This window comes from Salvelinus sp. IW2-2015, linkage group LG23, assembly GCF_002910315.2.
Source record: "Salvelinus sp. IW2-2015 linkage group LG23, ASM291031v2, whole genome shotgun sequence".
Taxonomy (NCBI): domain Eukaryota; kingdom Metazoa; phylum Chordata; class Actinopteri; order Salmoniformes; family Salmonidae; genus Salvelinus; species Salvelinus sp. IW2-2015.
The window spans coordinates 32,207,464-32,225,969 of record NC_036863.1 but is presented as its reverse complement, the minus strand read 5'-3'; the positions used below and the strand labels follow the sequence as shown (position 1 = coordinate 32,225,969).

Genomic DNA, 18,506 nt, shown 5'->3' with positions numbered 1-18,506 from the left:
GTCTCCAGCATTGCTTAAGTGCCTACCGCAAGCCTTCCCTGCCAGGAAGACCACCTCTGCGATGTTGAGCAGGATACAGATCCCTGACACAGCCAGCATGAACACAGTGAAGACAGTCTTCTCTGTGGGCCTGGACACAAAGCAGTCCACCGTGTTGGGGCAGGGGTACGAGTCACACTTGACTAGCCTGATCATCTTGTAGCCGGGGTAGATCATGTAGAAGAGATACATGAAGGTCACTTCGAAGATGATGCGGAAGAACAGGCTGATGATGTATGTCCACCAGAGGGCACCTGTGATCTTCATCTTCTGGGTCTTGATCTGCTCCAGGTCCTTGGGGCTGGCCCGGCCAGACAGTTTATAGAGCTTCTTGTCGATGTGTCGGCGATGGGCAACATGCATGGCCACCAGCAGGGCCGGGGTGGACACCAAGATGAGCTGCAGGGCCCACAGACGGATGTGTGAGATGGGGAAGAAGTGGTCATAACAGACGCTGTTGCAGCCGGGCTGCTGGGTATTACAGGTGAAGCCGGACTTCTCGTCYCCCCACACACTCTCTGCTGCAACCACCAGGACCAGGATACGGAAGATGAAGAGGACAGAGAGCCAGATGCGACCGATGCCCGTGGAGTGTCTGTTTACACCGCTGATGACGGCATAAAAGGACGCCCAGTTCATTTTCGATTCCAGGTCTGAAAAACAAGGATAGCATTAAAATGATTTCATTGTAGAAGCTAATAGGTCAACAATGTTGATCATTTGTTGATAATTTTGCATAAAAAAATGTGCCTTACATACGTTAATTATTTCCACAAGATTTCTTTATACAAATACTAATTGTACGGATTGTTACTAAAAACACAGATCTCACATAACCCGATTCACCAGTCAACAACACTGTCCGACCAGCACTGGTCAGCGACTGAGATATTGGGAAATCTCAATAAAGCCATCCCATTCTTTAAAAGCAGAATCCCCCAAGACTAATTCCATATTCTTCAAATCCAACAGCAACTGAGCTCTCTCCAGCTTGCTAAATTTCAGATCTATTTAATTCCATTCCAGTCATTCCTGCCATGCCAGAAGAAGAGACTTGGAGAGATGGAGAGGTTACCAAGCTCAACAGGAGGTGTAAGAGGCATAGGCGGCACCCAGGGTGGAGGACAACGTTGACCCGCCGGTGTAGCATGGACATTGATGTGCGTCCAGTGGAAAACCAAGCCTCTCTACCAGCCCTGACTTTGGTGTGCGGCTTAAGAGCGCAAGTCTTTGGTCTGGCAAAACACATCATGTGATCTTTTTTCCCAAAGTCACTGGCAAGGGTGTAACTGCCCCCATGTGACCATTGTGCCATGTTGACACTGGCACTAACCTGCATGGTATATCTGTTGTCTTCCCACAGCCAGACTGACCACAGACTGGGGTTGTAGTGGTGACTTTCATTAAATGTTCTATAATATTTGAAGTGCGATAACAAAAACTATGATATGTCAATGCAAATTGTCCCTACAAATAACAGGGTTCAGGTCTATTTCACTTTAACTCATTCAAATCAATATATAATGATTTCCAAAATAAAGAGATTATGATTTCCAAAATAAAACCTTTACTTAAAGCTATTATTCAAGATGTGCATGTTTTATTTTCTTACCCCCTTACCCCTGCACCCCTGATTTTCTTAGATACACTATATATACAAAAGTATGTGGACACCCCTTCAAATTWGTGGATTCGGCTATTTCAGACACACCCGTTGCTGACAGCTGTATAAAATTGAGCACATAGCCATGCAATCTCCATAGATAAACATTGGCAGTAGAATGGCCTCACTGAAGAGCTCAGTGACTTTCAACATGGCTCCGTCACAGGATATCACCTTTCTAACAAGTCAGTTTGTCAAATTCCTGCCCTGCTAGAGCTGCCCCGGTCAACTGTTGTTATTGTATAGTGTAAAAGTCTAGGAGCAACAACGGCTCAGCTGTTAAGTGGTAGGACACACAAGCTCACAGAACGGAACTGCTGAGTGCTGAAGCATGTAACGCGTAAAAATTGTCTGTCCTCGAGTGCAACACTCATTCCCAAGTTCCAAACTGTCTCTGGAAGCAATGTCAGCACAATAACTGTTCGTCGGGAGCTTCATGAAATGGGTTTCCATGGCCGAGCAGCCGCACACAAGCCTAAGATCACCATGCGCAATGCCAAGTGTCGGCTGGAGTGGTGTAAAGCTCCCCGCCATTGGACTCTGGAGCAGTGGAAACATGTTCTCTGGAGTGATGAATAACGCTTCACCATCTGGCAGTCCGATGGACAAATCTGGGTTTGGTGGATACCAGGAGAACGCTACTTGCCCAAATGCATAGTGCCAACTGTAAAGTTTGGTGGAGGAGGAATGGTCTGGGGCTGTTTTTCATGGTTCGGGCTAGGCCCCTTAGTTCCAGTGAAGGGAAATCTTAATGCTACAGCATACAATGACATTCTAGATTATTCTGTGCTTCCAACTTTGTGGCAACCGTTGGGATGAATTGGAATGCCGACTGCGAGCCAGGCCACATCGCCCAACATCAGTGCCCGACCTCACTAATGCTCTTGTGGCTAAATGGGAGGATGTTCCCACAGTAATGTTCCAACATATAGTGGAAAGCCTTCCCAGAAGAGTGGAGGCTGTTATAGCAGCAAAGGGAGGGCCAACTCCATATTAGTGCCCATGATTTTGGAACGAGATGTTCAATGAGCAGGTGTCCACATACTTTTGGTCATGTAGTCTATTTTACAAGCAATCTATTGTGTGGCTGTTACTGGTTATGAAAAATTAAATAGAACCCAAATGGTGCGTTTAAATCATGTTAATACATCAAATACAGCTTTTTAAGGATAGTTTTAGAATTTTAGAAACCTATTCACCAACATGTAAATCATGACAACAAAAGGAAAATAAAAATGTTTTTTGTACACTTAATTTAGATTTCACAGTTGTAACAAATTATTAAATGCATAACATTACCTTCAGTAGAAGTAGTGCACAAACACACCAAGCAATAATTGAGTTGCCATTAGTATAGAAATAGTTTTTTCCATTAGTGACTATGTGAGACAAAACACCATGAGTTTGCATTGCTAATGATTTCTCTCACACTAGCCACTGCCCTGCACAGTCAGTCATATGCTCTTGTGTGAATAATTTACATACAATAGCTGCTTTTATTGGATCCAACAAGCCCCTTTAGAATTCGCCTACCCTCAGCAAAGGAAAGAATCTGTGTGGACACAAAGAAGCCTGTCCTATCTATTGTGAACTGTGCTGCAAGGGAAGTGGAGGCTCCTTTTGACGCAATACGGAGTAAAAAGTACAAAATCCAAACAAAGAAAGTCTAACCACATGCAGAGGGAGTAAATCTTATAGATAACGGTTGAGAAATAAATGCTTGCTGTGTGCGTCACAGTGTGTGTGATATTTCCAAAGACATTCTAACCTTTCCTTGTATACCCACCTGCTGTCAAAAGGTTCAGAGGAATACTCTTAAATAGTCTTAAAGAAGCCTCAGACAGATCCACATCTAGAGGGAGCTAGGTCCAAGTATGACACACTAGCCTTGTTTATGCCTGCCGCTGAAGAGTTGCAAAGAAAAAGCTTAAGATCGGAAAAAGAACACAGACACTGGACAGAGGAACTCTCCCTAGAAGGCCAATATCCCGGAGCCTCCTCTTCACTGTTGACATTGAGACAGCTGTTTTGTGGGTACTATTTATGAAGCTGCCAGTTGAGGACTTGTGAGGTGTCTGTTTCTCAAACCAGACACTCTAATGTACTTGTCCTCTTACTCAGTTGTGCACCGGGGCCTCCCACTCTTCTTTCTATTCTGGTTAGAGACAGTTTGCCCTGTTCTGTGAAGGGAGTAATACATTGCGTTGTACGAGATCTTCAGTTTCTTGGCAATTTCTCGCATGGAATAGCCTTAATTTCTCTGAACAAGAATAGACTGACGAGTTTCAGAAGAAAGGTCTTTGTTTCTGTCCATTTTGAGCCTGTAATCTAACCCACAAATGCTGATGCTCCAGATACTTAACTAGTCTGAAGAAGGCCAGTTAATTGCTTCTTTAATCAGAACAACAGTTTTTAGCTGTGCTAACATAATTGCAAAAGGGTTTTCTAATGATCAATTAGCCTTTTAAAATGATAAACTTGGATTAGCTAACACAACGTGCCATTGGAACACAGGAGTGATGGTTGCTGATAATGGGCCTCTGTAAGCCTATGTAGATATTCCATAAAAAATCTGCCGTTTCCAGCTACAATTATTATTTACAACATTAACAACGTCTACACTGTACTTCTGATCAATTTGATGTTATTTTAATGGACAATTTTTGGGYTATTTTCTTTCAAAAACAAGGACATTTTTAAGTGACCCCAAACTTTTGAACGGTAGTAGTGACGGTAGTAATTGCATCAAGAAGTTCCTCTGTKATTTCACCTTCACATGAGTCTTTCTGTATGGCTGTTAATTTMACATTATTAATAGAAGAAAATCCACACAATTAGCTTCGGTTAGAGGAGACTGAAACACCTTTTTAGCATTGCTTTTCCTTAGGGTGCATTTTAGTCTCTCAGTTTTTATTGTTATTCATTTGTTTTTTATCCTCTTATGTTTGTTGTGCAGTAAATATTTCAGTTTATATTGTCTTTGTTTTTTATTTGTTTTTTTCCTGTGAAGTGAATTGCGTTGCAGTAATGTCTGAAATGTGCTATATAAATAAAGCTTGATTTAATTTTATTTCACTTTTTCCTGCTCTTGTCCACATTCTGATTGTGCCCACATTTTGTCAAATATGTCTACACATGGCATTCAAATGTGTCTCTGTCAACTGTTTCCACATTGTGCCCACATTTCCTGGCCCCTCCCTATACGCAAATTCTTTCAAAATAATATTTATTTATTTTAAGACACATATTGATCCATAAGTCTATGGTGCCACCTTTCAAATATTGATTTAAATGGTTTCACTGTCCAGTTCCATCTATCAATCAATCAAATGTATTTATAAAGCCCTTTTTACAGTTGTGCTTATACAAAAACCCAGCCTAAAACCACAGAGACAGCAATACAGATATAGAAGAACAGTGGAAAAACTATCTAGAAATGCAGGAACCTAGGAAGACACCTAGAGAGGTGCCAGGCTCTGAGGGGTAGCCAYMRCTCTTCTGGCTGTGCCAGGTGGAGATTACAGGAGTACATGGCCATTAAGGTCAAATCGTTGTTCAAACTTTCATAGGTGACCAGCAGGGTCAAATAATAATCACAGAGGGTGTAACAGGTCAGCACCTCAGGAGTAAACATCAGTTGGCTTTTCATAGTCGAGCATTCAGAGGTAGAGACAGGTGGTGCAGGAGAGAGTGAGTCTACACTTGTAAGATATCCAGACATAACGTGTGCCCGTCTACCTCCGAAGGTGGTCAGGAAGATCTGATCACAATCAGACCATAATGTGTCTTTTAATAATCTACACCTGTCTGGAAATGTGGGCACAATCAGAATGTGGACAAGATCAGGACAAAGGATGCATGTTAGAACAAGGTATAAATCGGGCTACTGACTGAGGTTAAATATCACTGTACATCAAGAGACATGAAGCTAGAACTAGGTGGCCCAGAATTGAGGTGGTGTACTGGGTATGATTTCACTTTAGCACAGCTGTCCAATGGGTAGCAAATAAAGGAAACTTTTAGCGAGCATGTCCAATATATTGATTTAATTGGCTTCGAAACAGAAATACATTTTGAGATCACAATTGATGCTTTCACCAAAAGACACATATCAAGTTACATGGGAGCAATATTAGTCATGTTCAATATATATATGATTTTGATTCATGCACATTTTGTGCGTGTGAATATCAGTGTGCCAATAACAATTTGCTTGGCCATAGCAGCTTATCATATTTATTCTGGACTGTATCCATATTTTTTATACACACTAGCAACTTCTTTAAGAAACAATGAGAAAAGTACAAAACACTCAAATAATTTGTTGTTACAATGGGAACCATGCAGGTTTTGCACACAGCATTCCTGCTATTCTGTAAAAAATAGACCAACCACTAGTCATTATCAACTCTGACAAAGGAATCGACCAAGTCTGTCAAAATCAGTGCCTGTTCAAACTGTACATGTGTAAGAGGTGGGAAAGAAATCAAATGAGTCAGCCATATATTTTGAGAAAAGAGCAAATTGGCTGTCACACAAGTTATTTAACAACAAAAAAGTATTCAGCAAAACAAGATGAAAAGGGAGTGGCTCTCTGTAATTAAGTGCATCACACCTGTATTACAAAACCATTATTCAGTGTTACAATGGACATCAATCAGAGGGAAAAATATTGTATATACTCCATATGTATTCTGACAGTGAAGCAAACCATTTTAAACGTGGCTCTATACTCCAGTATTTTAGATTTGAGAATGTTTCATATTAGGCGACAATACAGAATGCCAGCAGCGAGGGTCTGTTGTACAATTAAAAAATTAAATAAATTAATATATCTAGTCCCCCATTTAAAAAAGTCATAACTATTTGGACAAATTCACTTATAGTGTATTAAAGTAGTCAAAAGTTTAGTATTTGGTCCCATATTCCTCACACACAATGGCTACATCAAGCTACTACAAACTTGGATGCATTTGCGGTTTTGCCCAATAGGAACAGAATGGTGAATTCAGGGACCGGGATCGACTTGTGCCATTTTGGAGTCACTTTCATTTTTATTGTAAGAATAGATCTTTCTGAATACTTCGACATTCATGTGGATACCATGATTATGGATAATCATGAATGAATAATGATGAGTGAGGTTACAAAGATCATAACCCCCCCCCCAAAAAAATGCTAACCTCCCACATATTTTGTTGTACCCCATTCAGTTATTATTGGGCAAAACATAAGCCACAGCACAACCAAAACAAACTGCACAATAACACTTTGACAAAAATGTACTTACTTTGTCTGAGATACGTGGTTGAATGCACTAAGTCGCTCCGGATAGGTGTGTCTGCTAAATGACTAAAATGTAAACGTAAAAATGGGTCCAAATACCCAACTTTTGAATACACTAAGTGAATCTGTCAAAATACTTAGGACTTCAAATTAATTCTAAACGGCAAAACAGCTATGAAAACACCCTCAAAACAAAAGGTGACATTCTGTACTGTCACCTGATCAGAAAACAACTATTCTCAAAACCAAAATGCTGGAGTATAGAGCCACATTTCAGGAGACTGTATAAGCACACAAGCTACCTTTTCCATCACTAAACACATTAAGCTTGGATGACAATATACAATAGCAGTTTTTTGGAACTGTKGATTGTTACCACCACCTCTGTAGTTTTTCACAAAGTCTCTCTAAGTACTSTTGGATACTCTCAGGAAATATGAATCCACTTGGGAACAGCTGTTAATCAATTGATCATCAAATTCACTTTACTAATCTTCTCAAGCATAGCACTGCACCATCTCGACAGACTACGCCTTGGTGGAAATACTTGGTTGTATATTAGTATGGAACCTGCAGATAATATTAATGGCTGCCAATAAATCATTTTCCTCTGATACGGCCACAATTAAAGCCYTGATTTGCAGCATCAGAATAAAAAGAGACCATAAACAGACACTTACACCGTTTCTGTCTGGGATTGTATAAACCTCCCTTTTCTTCAAGACCATGTTTCTCTACACACCAGCAACGTTTTTATGTATTACAGAGGGACAGAGAGTAGATGAACACTGCAGACCAGGCATGGCACTGTTGCTTTGTTAGATGGTTGTTAGCCCATGTTTTTACGGTTCCCATAGCCTCTCCGATGCGTATCCTTCCAGCTGTCCCAGTCTCTAGCTTTCTGCAAGGCCTCCTCATCGTCGTTTTCAACCCGCTTCTCTTTCTCTTCTTGTTCTCGCTCTTCTGCATCAAAGTCCTCTGAAAGGGAGACAAATTGTATTTGGTGAATGAGACAGGGTGGATATAAAACATGGTTGATGAACATTTATTTGAGTTTTCCTGAAAACAATTGATGTACAGTTAACTGTAAATAGAACACTATTATGAACATCTCTGTTAACCCTACCAGCGCTGCGTGGGATCCCCTGGTCTGGCAAGGCATTTTTCTTCCTGTGCTGTTCATACCAGTCATCCACTGACATAGTAGGTAGGCTGGGATAGCCTGCCCCAAATACTCTGAGATTAAAAATTACACATTAAAAGGGATATTTTGTTTTTTAGCATGTTAGACCTAATTTTCCACTTATTTTTAATGTATCATCCAGACAGTTGTTATGGTTAAAGATCCATTCCTGAGATTTCTTTGGCTGGTTTAGTTGCGTGCATGAGCCATATAGTGGCAGTGGTCAGACACACACACACACACACACACACACACACACACACACACACACACACACACACACACATCCCTTTTCAGGACCCTGTCTTTCAAAGATAATTAGTAAAAATCCAAATAACTTCACAGATCTTCATAGTAAAGGGTTTAAACACTGTTTCCCATGCTTGTTTAATAAACCATAAACAATTAATGAACATGCACGTGTGGAACAGTCGTAAAGACACTAACAGTTTACAGACGGTAGGCAATTAAGGTCACAGTTATGAAAATTTAGGACACTAAAGAGGCCTTTCTACTGACTCTGAAAAACACCAAAAGAAAGATGCCCAGGGTCCCTGCTCATCTGCGTGAACGCGCCTTAGGCATGCTGCAAGGAGGCATGCAGATGTGGCCAGGGAAATAAATTGCAATGTCCGTACTGTGAGACGCCTAAGACAGCGCTACAGGGAGACAGGATGGACAGCTGATCGTCCTCGCAGTGGCAGACCACGTGTATGACCTGCACAGGATCGGTATATCCGAACATCACACCTGCGGGACAGGTATAGGATGGCAACAATAACTGCTCGAGTTACACCAGGAACGCACAATCCCTCCATCAGTGCTCAGACTGTCTGCAATAGGCTGAGAGAGGCTGGACTGAGGACTTGTAGGCCTGTTGTAAGGCAGGTCCTCACCAGACATCACCGGCAACAACGTCGCCTATGGGCACAATCCCACCGTCGCTGGACCAGACAGGACTGGCAAAAAGTGCTCTTCGCCGACGAGTTGCGGTTTTGTCTCACCGGGGTGATTGTTGAATTTGCGTTTATCGTTGAAGGAATGAGCGTTACACCGAGGCCTATACTCCGAAGCGAGATCAATTTGGAGGTGGAGGGTCCGTCATAGTCTGGGGCGGTGTGTCACAGCATCATCGGACTGAGCTTGTTATCATTGCAGGCAATCTCAACGCTGTGCGTTACAGGGAAGACATCCTCCTCCCTCATGTGGTACCCTTCCTGCAGGCTCATCCTGACAATGACCCTCCAGCATGAAAATGCCACCAGCCATACTGCTCGTTCTGAGCGTGACTTCCAGCAAGCAGGAATGTCAGTGTTCTGCCATGGCCAGCGAAAAAGCCGGATCTCAATCCCATTGAGCACATCTGGGACCTGTTGGATCGGAGGGTGAGGGCTAGGGCCATTCCCCCCAGAAATGCTCTGGGAACTTCAGTGCCTTGGTGGAAGATGGGTAAAATCTTACAGCAGGAACTGGCAAATTTGGTGCAGTCCATGAGGAGGAGATGCACGGCAGTACTTAATGCTGCTGTGGCTACACCAGAAACTGACTGTTACTTTTGATTTTGACCCCCCTTTGTTCAGGGACACATTATTCCATTTCTGTTAGTCACATGTCTGTGGAACTTGTTCAGTTTATATCTCAGTTGTTGAATTCTTTTATGTTCATACAATATTTACACATGTTAAGTTTTCTGAAAATAAACACAGTTGACAGTGAGAGGACGTTTCTTTTTTGCTGAGTTTATATATATATATATATATATATATATATATATATATTATACACATAACACACACACACACACACACACACACACACACACACACACGTTCAAAAGTTTGGGGTCACTTAGAAATGATTGTTTTTGATAGAAAAGCAAATTTTTTGTCCATTAAAATAACATCAAATTGAGCCGAAATACAATGTAGACATGTTAATGTTGTAAATTACTATTGTAGCTGGAAACGGCTGTAGTATGGAATATCTACAAGGCGTACAGAGGCCCATTATCAGAAACGATCACTCCTATGTTCCAATGGCACGTTGTTTTAGCTAATCCAAGTTTATCCTTTTAAAGGATAATTAATCATTAGAAAACCCTTTTGCAATTATGTTAGCYCAGCTGAAAACTGTCATGCTGATTAAAGAAGCAATAAAACTGGCCTTCTTTAGACTAGTTGAGTATCTGGAGCATCAGCGTTTGTGGATTCGATTACAGGCTCAAAATGGCCAGAAATAAAGCACTTTCTTCTGAAACTCGTCAGTCTATTCTTGTACGGAGAAAGGAAGGCTATTCCATGTGAGAAATTGCCAAGAAACTGAAGATCTCGTACAACGCTGTGTACTACTCCCTTCACAGAACAGCGCAAACTGGCTCTAACCAGAATAGAAAGAGTAGGAGACCCCGGTGCATAACTGAGCAAGAGGACAAGTACATWAAATTGTCTAGTTTGAGAAACAAACGCCTCACAAGTCCTTAACTGGCAGCTTCATTAAATAGCCAGTCTGAGATATGGATTTTTGGTTATTACATGATTCCYTGTGTTATTTCATWGTTTTGATGGCTTCACTTTTAWTCTACAATGTAGAAAACAGTACAAATTTAAAAAAAAACTTGAATGAGTAGGTGTCCAAACTTTTGACTGGTATTGTATGCATGTATGTACACACATAAAATTAGGTCTAACGTGTTAAAAAACAAGATATCCCTTTAATTACACATTAATCAACTATTTACTTCATGTGATATTTTAAGCAAGTAGCTATGTACTGTTGACAAGGGAGGTTGGACAGAGTACTTATTTTGTGAGCAGGAAAAKGGCAATTATCAGAAGGAGAAAATAAATGATACGTTTGAGCAGGTGCCTACCGGGCCTGAACAGCATCTTTGGTGAGAATGAAGGGTTTCATGGGAGGCCTTTTAGAGTGTAATGGCTCTGCTGAACTCTGCACATGGAAAAGATACAGCGCATAAGAAAAACACACTCTTTCAATGAGACATTGGTGAATGAATGGCATTAGTTACATCTTCAAATCCAGGTACCTGTTTTAGAACATCCATCCTGGTCAAAATCTCCATTTCCTGGTCAATGCTCTCTATCTCCTCCAGGGATACAGCAATCCATTTCCTCACATTGAGGAGGTAAAAGTTTCGGACTATCTCGTCGTCTGCCTGCCCACTGTCCACTGCTGCCTTGATCTCTGATAGCTTGGCCTCTGTGTCCTTCCTCTGTTTGTATCTGCAGAGTATAATAAATAAGTTAGAACAATTTGGGTGCAGATTAATTGCCATTATGAAATGAATAAGATAGATCTTTAATTTGTTAAATAGGTGAGGGACATAACATATTTTAAGAGGTGCGTGACAGGTACTAGACCTTCAAGCATAGGTAGGTTGGCCTAAATTTGATTTGTGCAGTGCTCAATCAAAACAATGATTGTTCTAATTGTTAAAATTGTAAWTGAAATGCAGATGTTTAATATACCTTTCTATCTTTGCCGCTCTAACTGTTGCCATCGCAATTAGGTCTGGAGGTTTGGGTTGCCCATTTGCAGATTCTTCTTCTGGTATGTCAGCAGAGTTTTCAATGATTTTGGGTAGTTCAAACTTTGATATGTTATACTCCTTACATCTTTTCAAGAAGTCCAAAAAGTAACATCTAGCTATCTGAACGTGATCTAGTCGTTTTGCCAGGTTCACTTGCTTCATAGTTAGAGCCCCCAGGAAGGCAGGCAACATAAGATACTTCAGATCTGTGGTTGCTACCTCCTCCAAATCCTCATTTCGGCTGAAAAACAAACATAAACAAGATTAACCTTGATGATCATAACTATACATTAGAACTAGCTTATGATGTGGAGAAACATTGCAAACTGTTGAGCCTTCAACTGACGTTCCACCTTAAAATTAGATTCCAGAATGAGTACGGACACTTTCCTGATACACACATTTGAACGCACTGGACATGCAGCATCACCTTCATTGCATGGCCTTACCTTAGCTTAGGTTAGCTTGCTACTGGAGCTAGGTTGTTAGCTTGTTTACGACAGCCTAGTAAAGTAGCTAGCTAAACGGTCAAACAACTTTACGGTGGAATCTGTTTGTTATCTAGCTGTCCTCACAATTTGATACATGTGAATCTGGCTAGTCGTCATTGCTAGAGAAGCAGTCTGTGTAGTTTGGTAGCTGCTGGGTAGCGTTAACGACGTTAGTAACGTCACCTGAACAAGTCGAGTTGGGCCACCATTCGCGTTGCCACTTCAAGTTGCGTTATCCCACGCTTGATTTTGACCTGGATATGGGTGGCTGCGATGGGATCATTTGTGGTGTCCACCTCCTCATATAGTTTCCATCCTCGATCTAATAAATCAGATAGTTTAAGCGGTTCTTCTGACTGCATTAATGACATGTTAGTGCTTTCTACGGCAGCCATTTTTTTTACAACGTTTTCGATGTAATGACTACTATCGGCTTCCGTATTTATCCTACGCTCACTTTATTTATGAGCGTAGAGAAGTTTACTGTGTTTTCAATGGCTGTTTTGACAAATGTTCTCCTGAGACCCAGCAATGCATGTGTGTCCTCTAATGGACATAATTCGCTTTTGGTCCYTATTTCTAAGGCCACACGTGCAGTGGCGATTTTAGCATGTAGCAAAGCCACTACATAACACAACATTACACAATACATGAATTGCACTATAATGGTGACAAACGGTGCCCACATACTGTTAGAGCCTAAATTAAGCTGTTCCAAKAGCAGAGTTTTCTTTTCAGCACAATGGAGTGAATCCTTACCACCGCTACACCTGGCTATAAGCGGAGCCTTAATTGTCTGGCAGCGAAAAAGTTAATTCAGCCTCATTTACTGCCTTTTAAAAAAACATAACTGACTTGCTTGAACAAATGTTGTTCCTACTGACGATTGACATGTACAAACTATGGCATAAGGGAATGATGAGCAGATAAGAGGCAATCCATAATTTCGATGAAGACATTAATGAGCGAGCTAAGACAGACGTAGTCAATATAACTATTTKTTCAGCACTTTTTAAAATYTACAGAGACAGAATTCAGAACATGGCCCATTCTTACAGTATTCTCCCTGTACACCAAGTCAGAACCATAGGATAAATAAAGGTGGCATATAATTAGACAATGAAAGCTCTTACAATATTTGATAATGACATTTCTCTAAAGCAAGCTATAGGCTACATGTGCACCACCAAGTCAGAACACCAAGGAACTAGAAACTCTCGACCTGCTCCACTACAGCCCCATCGATGTGAATGGGGGTGTGTTCGGCCCTCCTTTTCCTGTAGTCCACGATCAGCTCCTTTGTCTTGCTTACGTTGAGAGAGAGGTTGTTGTCCTGGCACCACACTGCCAGGTCTCTGACCTCCCTATAGGCTGTCTCTTCATTACTGCACGGCAAGCGGTACCGGAGCCCCAAGTCTAGGTCCAAAAGGCCCCTTAACAGCTTCTACCCCCAAGCCATAAGACTGCTGAACAATTAATCAAATGGCCACCCAGACAATTTACTTTGACCCCACCCCTCTGTTTTTACACTGCTGCTACTCGCTATTTATTATCTATTGTATGCCTAGTCACTTTACCRTACCTATATGTACAAATTACCTTGACTACCCTGCACCCCCGCACATTGACTCGGTACCGGTATCCCCTGTATATAGCCTCGTTATTGTTATTTTAWTGTGCTACTTTTTATTWAATTTWTTACTTTAGTTTATTTAGTAAATATTTTCTTAAACTCTATTTCTTGAACTGCATTGTTGGTTAAGGGCTTATAAGTAAGCATTTCACGGTAAGGTCTACCTACACCTGTTGTATTCGAGGCATGTGACAAATAACATTTGATTTGATCTACCCCACTTTTCAAACAAACATCAAAACGTTTTTTCCATTTCTGTCATCTGGGAGGAAATAAGAGGCTCACCATAAACAAGGCTCTACAAGTGCAATTAATCTACTGGTTCCCATGGCCTATGTTTTGCTCTGGGACAGTGGTCCTCTGGAAGTCCCATGAAGATGAACTGTGATTTTTTTAACCAGTCTATGAAAAACTAGTAAGTCATTTGAAACAGTATAATGGAATAGTGCCTAGTGAAGTTCATTGCAGCAAATGTGCAACATGTCCCTCTCAATGCATCCCCCTCCCCATAGTGTAGGCAGAGCTAATTAGGTAGTAAGTTTACCCTTTCCACCGTACTGCAGTCTATACAATTCTATTCAATTTTAATCAAAGATTGCACACTGTTTAGTTTTTTCTTTCTGTAATTAGCTCCTCAACACGGCAGGCTAAAAGAAAACATGACTTTATTTTGGAGGCAGCAAGAATTTAAACACCTGTTTATTTTGTAAATAGTCTCCATGGCTGCGTGGGAGGGTTTCAAAACATGTGAAYYACTAACAACAGCCCTATTGTAAATACTTGTCCACACATTTCCACCAAAATAGGACCTATGTGCTGCAACCATCAATCATATATGAAATACTCCAACACAGAAAGATAACCTTTGACCACTGACAAATTCCATATAATTTAGTTTMACAGTATATATGTAATCTTCTTGTTTATAATAGTAATCAATCTTTAAAAGAAATAATGATGAGGCAGCTGAGGCACTTGCCTTAAATCTTTCCCTGAGATTGAAGTACCACTATCGACCTTTTAGCCACTGTGGATGGTATAAAAACAGCTTGAGCCTGATATTCTGTAGAAAGAATGAAAGTGTGGATTTGCTATTGTGTCATGTTACTACAGCCTCTGCTGCATAAATACTACTATTACTATTTGGTTTGCCGAAGGCAAATTAGGCCTACAAGTTTAGCAACACCTGCCATTGGCAGTCTCATACACAGATGGTTAAAACTTAACAAGACACATGTAACATTTTTGTGTAGTTTTTTAATAGAAATAAATATAAAATTGCACTTATGTACATCAACAGGCCTAATGTATTAATAAAAACAAAAAATACAGCTAAAATGTATTCTGTATGCCTATGATCAGAATGTACCTAAACTGAGGAGTATATGGCATTAGCCGCTTTTGACTAAAATGGACATTCAAATTAGATCCATCAGCTATTCATCCTCTCATTGGCAATTTAGTTAATGAGTAAGATGTAAATTATTAAAAGCTTTTCAGTGTCAGTTGAACAACTTAAAGCTGACTGGACGGTTTGCATTTAGGGTACCTCCTATGTCATCAATTCAACTAATCTTCTATTGAGGAACATATTACTAATCAAGCATGAATAGCTAACAGCTCCCAATCAATCACATTTTCTCTTCAAGTAACACAATATTTTTCACAGTAGTGCCCTCCTCCAGTCTCTTTAAAACAGGTAACAGAGGAGTCCAGATCCATCTGCTTATCTTTGGTATTGTATGTGAGTTGTTCCTCTTGTTTTTTATTGTACTGTAGCCTGCAGACTACGTACTACTACACGGGGAGTCAGGTCAGGTGACCTGGGCCAGCACAGCTTGACAAGATATMGTGGTTAAAATAGTGCTTCATGTTCACTCAATTGTCTCTATGCAAAGTTTATTTGCATACATATCTCTCCACTGTCCTTTCACACCTCTTGCAGGTGACATAGCAGCACCAGTGGTACTTGCACTGGCATCTCTCCACAATCCTCTCAGTGAAGGCATTGTAGCCGCGACCACAGCACATTATATTGCAACTCCCACTGTCGTTGGATGTCTTATTGCACTGCCTGGAGACAAAAAAATGATGTTCCAATCAATAAACCTCACTATATAACTCAAAAATATGAATGGGGAGAGGATCACCTTAAGTTCGACCTTCGAAGTGTCAAAGGTACAGTAAAAATGACAATTTCCACTGTTACATTGAGAGAAACAAAATCATACCTGTTCTGTGTGCCGAGTGAGCCATGTTTCTCATTGTGTGTGCAGTAATCCGAAGAGCTGATCAGGTAGACCAAATCACTCTCTCTCACTGGTCGAAAATCCAACTCTCTGGGGACCAACTGCTTCCTTGTCCCAAGATGACGATGGATCACCTTGGTGGCAGACAGGTACTTGGATTTGAGATCCATGGCAATGTGATTAATATCATGGAGGCCCTTCCAACATGTTTTGACAGAGCAGGACCCAGACACCCCATGGCATTTGCAATTGGTCTCCTGGGCATCAATAAGTGCCTGAAAGTAGAGCAAAAATAATATTAAAATGTGTTGCCACGTTCTGCAAATATTAATTATAGAATAGAATATGTTATTTATCATGTTTTTTTTTTAAAACCGTTAGCTAAACAGGAGTTCCATGAAAAACAATGGCACAATAACTTGTGCGTAATTATGCACGTGTATGCAAAAATTCAACCATTACCTGTCTTCCAACTGCATTATTGTGCAAGTTCATTAGTCTGAACGGCTGAGAGCCAGATCTGCTGTTTCTCATCGGTGCATCAGAAAAGGCAGATCCCATTTGGAGACCATAGCGCAGGTTATCGCCACATCCTCCCCATTTGAAGTCGGGKCCGGCCTGTTCAGCAGGGGCTGGGGCGCACGAGCAGCTGGGGAGCTCTCCAGAAGAGCAGGCTCTGGCGATGGAGTGACTCACTACGGCAGAAGCTAGTGAGAACACAAACGCAGACTCCCTGGTGCCTGCAATACAGTTAAATTAATGCAAGTCACAGAAAATCCCAAATCACATAATTTAATTGGCCACAATATATTATAACATTTTCAAGATAGGCCTACATTTCCAACGTTTCTTTAGCTTACCCTTTGCTAAATCTGGTGTAAAACGAGGGGCTTTTTCAACAGAGGAACAGTTCCACCGCATGTCACCGAAGGTGTTCTGACATGTATTTTTGGTCATCTTGGCGGCGTGGACAATACTGTGCATCAACTCAAGATTTCGCCGACAAAGTTGCAATTGCTCATGGGCCAACGCGTCTAGCAGCTTGCAATGATTAGTTTGATTCCAGCCTAAAGAACTCCCATTTACAGTAAGTCCACTGAAAAGATACAAAACTCATCAGCTATTTGATATGGCATATAGATGTTTCAAATGAACAAATACAAGTCATGATTTTTTTTCAATAAATCAAATACAATTTTATTGGTAGCGTCGGCTACACATATTTTGCAGATGTTATTGCTGGTGTAGCGAAATGCGTATGTTTCTAGCTCCAACAGTGCAGTAATAACTAAAAATACAACACAAGACACACAAATCCCCCCAAAATAAAATAATTAAGAAATATAGAAACATTAGAACGAGCATTGGACATTATGGACATTATGGACAGTATATGAATAGAAATGGTGTGTACTGCAGTAGTTATATAGGATGAGCCTTGACTAGAATACAGTATATACATAAGAAGTGGGTAAAACAGTATGTAGACAAGGTAGCATAGTAGCATAGGCCTCTGCTCTGAATAGATAGCCCGACATTGAACACTGGCCACTTCATATACTGTTTATATACTGTTGTTTACTCACTATATTCTGTATTCTCATCATAATATACCTACTACTGTACATATCATTTTATTTTCCAAATTATATACTGTCTATACACACCACGTATTTATATTTAGGCTATAGTCCTATTATTGATTCTGACACTGCTCACTCTAATATATCTACTTTGGATTGTTAATTGGACTCGTTCTGACATTTCTTGATTTCTTTCGTTTTTTTGTTAGGCCATTTGTGTATTTGTATTGTCTTTTCTAGACATTCTACTGCACATTTATTTGCACCTGCTATAACACCTGCAAATCTGTCTACACGACCAATACACTTTGATTTGATTTGACCTATAGCTACACACGAATGGAATACTTACAGCCAATATATACCAGCAGAGCCGTTCGCGTTCACAATAAATGTCAATAGAAATAAATCCATGTGGAATTTCATTGTAAACAAATGTGTGAATCCTCTGCCTAAAATGTACAAAAATTAAGCTCCAAACGACTCCTTTAGTAGTCCGATGTGATTATTCAGTGATAGTATCGTTTTATTTAGCCTATGAGTCTGGAGGTATGGCCCTACTATAAGATACAAGCCACTGGTGGTGTGACCTCAGCTCCAGGGAGTCTTCTTATGTCGCCGCCACGATAGCCACGCCCCATTAAATTAGCGATTTGTGAATGAACCATGGAATGAACACAGCTACACGGATCAAATTCTAATTTTGTGAATTCACGGGGATGGAACTGTAACATATGCCTATTAGCAGTTATCCTTTATATATAGCCTATGCATTTCAAAAGATGGCCCCTACATTTATGTTGTTGTTGTTATAATACTGGTTAGCCTATGT

At 40.6% G+C, this 18,506-nt stretch overlaps 3 protein-coding genes across 6 annotated transcripts in view; all 3 read right to left on the bottom strand.

The window, feature by feature from the left end:
- Positions 1-3,081, bottom strand: part of LOC111950115 (gap junction beta-1 protein-like) — a 3,217-nt gene extending 136 nt beyond the window's left edge. The window contains exons 1-2 of one of the 4 annotated variants that reach the window (XM_023967485.2): positions 3,002-3,081; positions 1-692 (exon numbers count right to left, since the gene is read on the bottom strand). The exon at positions 1-692 is cut by the window's left edge and continues 136 nt beyond it. In XM_023967485.2, coding sequence (XP_023823253.1) covers positions 1-678 — 678 coding nt within the window. In that variant the 5' untranslated portion in view covers positions 679-692; positions 3,002-3,081. Of the gene's footprint in view, positions 693-794; positions 1,245-3,001 lie in introns of those variants that run through there. The other 3 variants (XM_023967482.2, XM_023967483.2, XM_023967484.2) reach the window with 3 other exon arrangements.
- A 4,136-nt stretch (positions 3,082-7,217) lies between these two features.
- LOC111950627 (immunoglobulin-binding protein 1) lies at positions 7,218-12,631 on the bottom strand. Its single transcript, XM_023968369.2, has 6 exons — positions 12,393-12,631; positions 11,657-11,959; positions 11,215-11,410; positions 11,041-11,117; positions 8,115-8,224; positions 7,218-7,966 (listed from the first exon to the last, which is right to left on the bottom strand). Exons 1-6 carry the CDS (start codon positions 12,602-12,604, stop codon positions 7,818-7,820), a joined length of 1,047 nt encoding a protein of 348 aa, XP_023824137.1. The 5' UTR covers positions 12,605-12,631; the 3' UTR covers positions 7,218-7,817.
- Positions 12,632-15,097: 2,466 nt separating this feature from the next.
- Positions 15,098-18,242, bottom strand: LOC111950700 (protein Wnt-11). Its single transcript, XM_023968504.1, has 5 exons — positions 18,027-18,242; positions 16,952-17,187; positions 16,554-16,831; positions 16,074-16,366; positions 15,098-15,916 (listed from the first exon to the last, which is right to left on the bottom strand). The coding sequence occupies exons 1-5, from the start codon at positions 18,098-18,100 to the stop codon at positions 15,742-15,744; spliced, it is 1,056 nt and encodes a 351-aa protein (XP_023824272.1). The 5' UTR covers positions 18,101-18,242; the 3' UTR covers positions 15,098-15,741.
- Positions 18,243-18,506: the final 264 nt, after the last annotated feature.